This window comes from Branchiostoma lanceolatum, chromosome 12, assembly GCF_035083965.1.
Source record: "Branchiostoma lanceolatum isolate klBraLanc5 chromosome 12, klBraLanc5.hap2, whole genome shotgun sequence".
Taxonomy (NCBI): Eukaryota; Metazoa; Chordata; class Leptocardii; order Amphioxiformes; family Branchiostomatidae; genus Branchiostoma; species Branchiostoma lanceolatum.
The window spans coordinates 12,600,175-12,605,637 of NC_089733.1; the positions used below are offsets into that span (position 1 = coordinate 12,600,175).

The following is a 5,463-nucleotide window of genomic DNA, read 5'->3' on the forward strand; positions in this document are numbered from 1 at the left end:
TTATCTGTAGTTCTAACGATCCTGAAAGTTTAAATTAGAAATTAATGTAATGGTCCACTTTTGTGGTTCATAAAATGTACGCCATTCACATGGACTGATTTATCCATACAATGTTATGAGTCTGCGTCAAAATCTGACGTTTAATGCTTTTCGTGTGAACTATACACATCTTGTAGTCTGTGCCACACACACGAGTCTGCCGCCACTCACCTCTACGACAAGAGACTGATTATAAGCGATGAGTATCACCAATGTATCTCAGTATTCTCTGTCACAAAGTAAATCTACTAAGTCTACAACTGGTGTGATCAATTAACAACACAGCACACGTGATACGGAAAGTTACTCAAGGGCTTCATGTGTGTGTATTTTCAAATAAACATTTGGAAATAATCTTAAGTTATTCGGCCAACAATGTTGTCACACACGGTCATTACTATAGCCAGTTAAAGGGCTATTGAATACTTTACAATGTATGTGATGCAAAAAGTAATGCTTCTTGTATAGATCCTTTGACTCATATACGGCTGTTGTTCTTGTATATAATCATATTTTGTTCTATTCCAGGCTATGAGATGCACCTTTGTGAGTGATCACGTGATTCCTAGTGACCAATCAAGCAGACGGTGATTTGCAACTCTTGTGTGCTATAAGAGTGAATTATGACTTCCTTGATTTGATTCATAAAAAAGAACTTAAAGATTTCAAAAGAACTTCTGGTTGTGCTCTCTCTTTAAAGTGCGATAATATTCTTTGCTACACACGCAAAAGACTTACTAGGACTTACTAGGTGGGAAAGAGAGACAGAAAATATCCCACAGATATAGATACGGCGATGAAGGGAAGCCTCCACCAGGCCTTCCTAGTACGGATCGTAGAATTATTGGAATAATTGGCCAGGAGAGTCAGTCTACGGCAAGGTTACAAATCATTCACTCTATCAGCCATCTTATCTGATCACCGTATACGGCGAGGCGTCTGGCAAAAAATTTTACCATAGGCAGAACACACAAGGCAACGCAAGAAAACCTACAAACTTGGCTGCAAGGAAATTATAGTGTTACAACATCAATTGAAAATCATTGTCATATATATTCCGTGTTCCTCAAGTCTGTGTATTTGTACATGTGCTTTTGCAACTAGCTCACTATTGGAATGGAACAGAATGATACATAAAGTGACATGTAAGTGTGGTGAAGTATAATAAGGAGCAATGAAAAAGAAGGAATGATTCAAGCCATGCTATGCACATGCACTGCAAGTGATACGTCATCCCAAAAATGTTTCAAGTCTCAAGACTGTTCATGACTTTACGTCTTCAGGTTGAGTTTAGCGATCACGTCTTCTGGTTTCTCGTAGATGTTCAGCTTGCTCGGCTGCCGTCCGTCCTTGTTAGCTTCCATCTCCCACTGATGATGTCCTCCCTTCAGCCCGAGACCGGTTGCCTCTCGGTTCTCTTCCTTCTCCCGTCGGTCGACGCTTATGTAGTTCCAGATCTCAGCATACTCATCTGTCTCCTCGTGAATGGCAGCTAGACAGGCGGGCCCACCTGTAGGAGTAGCGGCGATCGTGATATGGCCTGGCTGTTTTAGATGATCTGCAGCTTGCGCCTGAGGGCTGCCGGTTGCCTGCTTCAGGTAGGCAGGCGAAGCGCAGGTGGAAGGCTTCTTGTTGGGCGTGTCCAGTAGCTCTCCGGTCTCTCCGGCCAGGAATCGACCTGTCTTGAGCATCACCTGCACAGCATCCTCGTAGACGTGTCCATCTTCTAGATCATGGAGGGTCGAATTGGTCTTGAAATCAGCCTGAGCACCATCTTGACTGTTAGCTGTCTTGAACGTCACCGGCACGGCATCTTCGTAGACGTCTTCTGGACCACTAATGTTCAAGCTGGTCTTGACATCAATCTGGTCGCCATCTTGGATACTGACTTCTGCCTTATGGTCGCCATCTTGGATGTTGACCTCTGCCTGTTGGTCGCCATCTTGAGTGTTAACTGTCTTGAACGTCACCGGCATGGCATCTTCGTAGACGTCTCCTGGACCACGTATGTTCAAGCTGGTCTTGAGATCAATCTTGTCGCCATCTTGTTCTGCCTTTGACCCAGGTTGAGTGGAGTCGGGGTCGACATATATGTGCCGAACAATCCTGTGGTCGGCAGGGTTCGAGTAAGCGGTGGCCAGCTTGGGTCGTTTGGTAGACGGAGATTCCGATGATAAGTCAATGTTTGATAGGTACCTACGTGCAGTGATTAAGAAAAAAACATTATATATAAGAACCATTTACAAAAAGCGAATGAAGATAGTATAGCATGTTAAACACTGCATATATATGTATGCATGTGTGTGTGTATGTGTGTGTGTGTGTGTGTGTGTGTGTGTGTGTGTGTGTGTGTGTGTGTGTGTGTGTTTGTGTATCTGTATGCTTTTATTTGCTTTTGGACAAAGCTAATGTGGCGATGTATATAATGTGGCCACATGTATAAGTATGTCGCCTTCAATATAGGAGGGATAGAATATAGTGACCCTCTCCCTTTAATAGTCCAGGAGGATTCTCATAATAGGCCTAGAAGATGAGAAATGTCGCACACCTGGTATACACTTAGCCCAGTATCACAGAATGATAGCTTGATATCTCTTGAGCATATTTAGGTATGTTCTATGGTCCCGGTGGAACCATACATACATATATACAGGGTGTGCTACGAGACCACTTTTTTCAGGTCTCTCCTCCTGGAATATAGTGAACTAGCCAAATGTATACATTCCTTTGAACTAAGTCTAAAGTTTCTGCTTAACATTTCACGCTGAGGAACTTGTCAACATACATGGTACTGTATGGTTGTATCTCATCATTGTCCGCTTCGTTGACGTCGGATGCCTCCGGACCCGGTTTCTTTCTCCGGACAATCTTGAGCAGGGCCACAAAAAGTGGTGCAACTCCAACCAACGCCACCAGGACCACGATGATTACTGAAAAACAAAACCAGAAAACCACGGCATTAGCAGGAGAGTTCACCTCTGTTGGTCACTAGTGCACTAGACCATATGCTTCCCAGAATAGTTTCACCATGTTGGTAAGTCCCTGAATAAAAAGACTCTTTGTACACAACCAAGTGATTTATTCAGCCGACCATCTCATCTGTCACCTTCATCAAGGCAATTCTGACTGGTTCACATTGCACTGCAGCAGACATTTGTGAAGAAATCACTTGGCTGTGTTTTTTTATTCACTAGACCGTGCTGTTTCATACTGGGCTCTGTACATGACTACAAACTACAAAATATATTTCATGTGACTTGTACATTTGTTACATGCAAGTTGTTACCATAAACTGAAACTGAAAAATCCATTCTACCTCCGTTCATTTTTAAGGAAACAGGAAACATCACACACACACACACACACACACACACACACACACACACACACACGCACACACACACACAAACACACACACAAACACAAGCACACACACACACAAACACACACACACATATATACATACATACATACATGCAAACATACATACATAATATATGAACAAGCAATAGAAGATGTAGTAGGGATTTGGGGTACCTATGGTGTTCGGGTGAATAGTATCGAATGTCGCAGTCCTATGCAGCTTAACGTTGAGCCTTTTCATTGGTCGAGTAGCTGATGAATCGGTATGATGATTGGCGGTCGGTCCTGTCTTCTGGGACCCCATTGGTGGAACGTCTGGTTTGGGTGTTCCCCAAAATCGCCGAAGCCCTTCACGAGGATGTGGCTTGAAGACAGCTTCAGCACTATCAGTGACCAGTCTTCGAGTGTCCGGTTTTGGCCGTGTGGCCGGTTTGACTGTTTTCCGCATCCTTGCATTGCCGTCGTTCTCAAAACGCTTTGCGGGCTGGCCTTGGTTTTGCGGAGGCCAAGACTTCGTCAAAGTCTCGCTGTCATGTTTGTTTGTCTTTGTGATTGTCGGCTTGGTCTGTTCGTCGTTTGTGTTGTACGGTGGACGCCAGTAGATGCCCCTGCGGCAAAATGGGCGCCAAAATGGGCAAAACCTTCTGCGGGGAAAGACCGTTTTACCGGACGTATTCATAACCATACTCTTTTCTGTAGTCTTTTTGTAGCCGTTGTCGTTCTTTGTCTCTTCAGTTTCTCCCAAACCTTCGGTGCATTCTGAAACAATCCACAACCAAACCTTTAGAACGCCATTGGAATGAATTACCTTGCTATGTTGACTTGTATCAAGTAGCAAAACTGCTGAACGTCTGTGGAAGAACTACACGTTGAGTTTCATGACATTTAGTAACTAGAAGAGCTACTATCAATTGACATACAACATAAGCAGCATAACCATTAATTGTTGTTAGATAACTTAAAACCATGTTACTAAAACTGTAGACCAGGGGATAGTAAACAGTGGGTAGATGATTAAAAAAAAACCTTGGACAGTCCTGCACTATCTTTGGTGACAGTGGTCTTCTGTTACATGCTTTTCATTCTTCCAAGAATATAATCTGTAACACTATCTACACTCACGTGGATACTTGGTTTCATGTCCACATTTCATCCCCTTAAATCATGTGTTCATTATCTGTGTTACAGTTTGAATAAAGTTCTTACTTGTTGTCAGGGACGACACGAGCAGGCCGAGGTGTTCCTGAGGAGAGGCGCAGGCCATGCAGAGGTGCAGCCGGGCGATCGCTGGTGGGAGGGTCTCGTAAGACATCAGGAACTCACAGTCGCACTTCCATGGGTTCTTGAGCATGTAAACCTACAAGAAAAATTGTTTATCATTGTTTATTCGCATCTATACAGACACCAAATTGTAAAAAAAAGATAACATTAAAAACAAACATGAAAGGGAAGCCAGAAACCTATATGGTTTTTTGTTGGCCTCTCCTCTGATATGAGAATGCTAACGGTATAGTTATAAGGTATATAGACATAAGCAAAGACTATTAACTAATGAAAGAATAAAGGCGGAAATTATATAACAAAGTATCTAAATCTATGTTATGTATTGGGCTTTGTTTGGTTTCTTTAATGGTATCGGATCGGAAGATGAATTGGAGGATAATTTGCGCTGCAGCTTTGTAGCGAACAGAACTGTTAGTAACAATGCCATCGGTACTTTCTAACCCAAATGCTAGCTTTATTTGAATTGATGAATATTATTTTCTAGTTGATCTTTACCGAAACTCAAGCATTTTGAATGACGTTTAAAATCATAATTCAAGTTTCAACAAAATCAGGTGGAATGATCCTCTCATGCCAGCCTCAATTACTTCTAAACTTGTATATCAAGCAACGATCCTGGCGTATTTGCCCGCGATCTTTCCGTTTTACTGGCCAGCCAATCAAAAACTTCCCCTCCTGTTCCTTGTGGAAGTTGCTAGCCAATCACGCGGCCTCTTGACCATAGGCCGCGACGTGATTGGCTGGTGGTGACTGGCATGCGCTAACGACACAAGAAGG

The 5,463-nt window shown here is 42.9% G+C and overlaps 1 protein-coding gene across 1 annotated transcript; it reads right to left on the minus strand.

Annotated features, from left to right (window-relative positions):
• LOC136445766 (uncharacterized) lies at positions 1–4,753 on the minus strand. Its single transcript, XM_066443904.1, has 4 exons — positions 4,609–4,753; positions 3,577–4,161; positions 2,825–2,969; positions 1–2,235 (listed from the first exon to the last, which is right to left on the minus strand). The coding sequence occupies exons 1-4, from the start codon at positions 4,751–4,753 to the stop codon at positions 1,311–1,313; spliced, it is 1,800 nt and encodes a 599-aa protein (XP_066300001.1). The 3' UTR covers positions 1–1,310.
• Positions 4,754–5,463: the final 710 nt, after the last annotated feature.

Excerpts from the sequence above, each read along its gene's own strand:
- LOC136445766 (XM_066443904.1), bottom strand. The coding sequence starts at position 4,753 with ATGCTCAAGAACCCATGGAAGTGCGACTGTGAGTTCCTGATGTCTTAC. Across the intron at positions 4,162-4,608 it reads CGTGTCGTCCCTGACAACAA|AATGCACCGAAGGTTTGGGA; the intron begins GTAAGAACTTTA and ends GGATTGTTTCAG. Across the intron at positions 2,970-3,576 it reads TATTCACCCGAACACCATAG|TAATCATCGTGGTCCTGGTG; the intron begins GTACCCCAAATC and ends TTTGTTTTTCAG.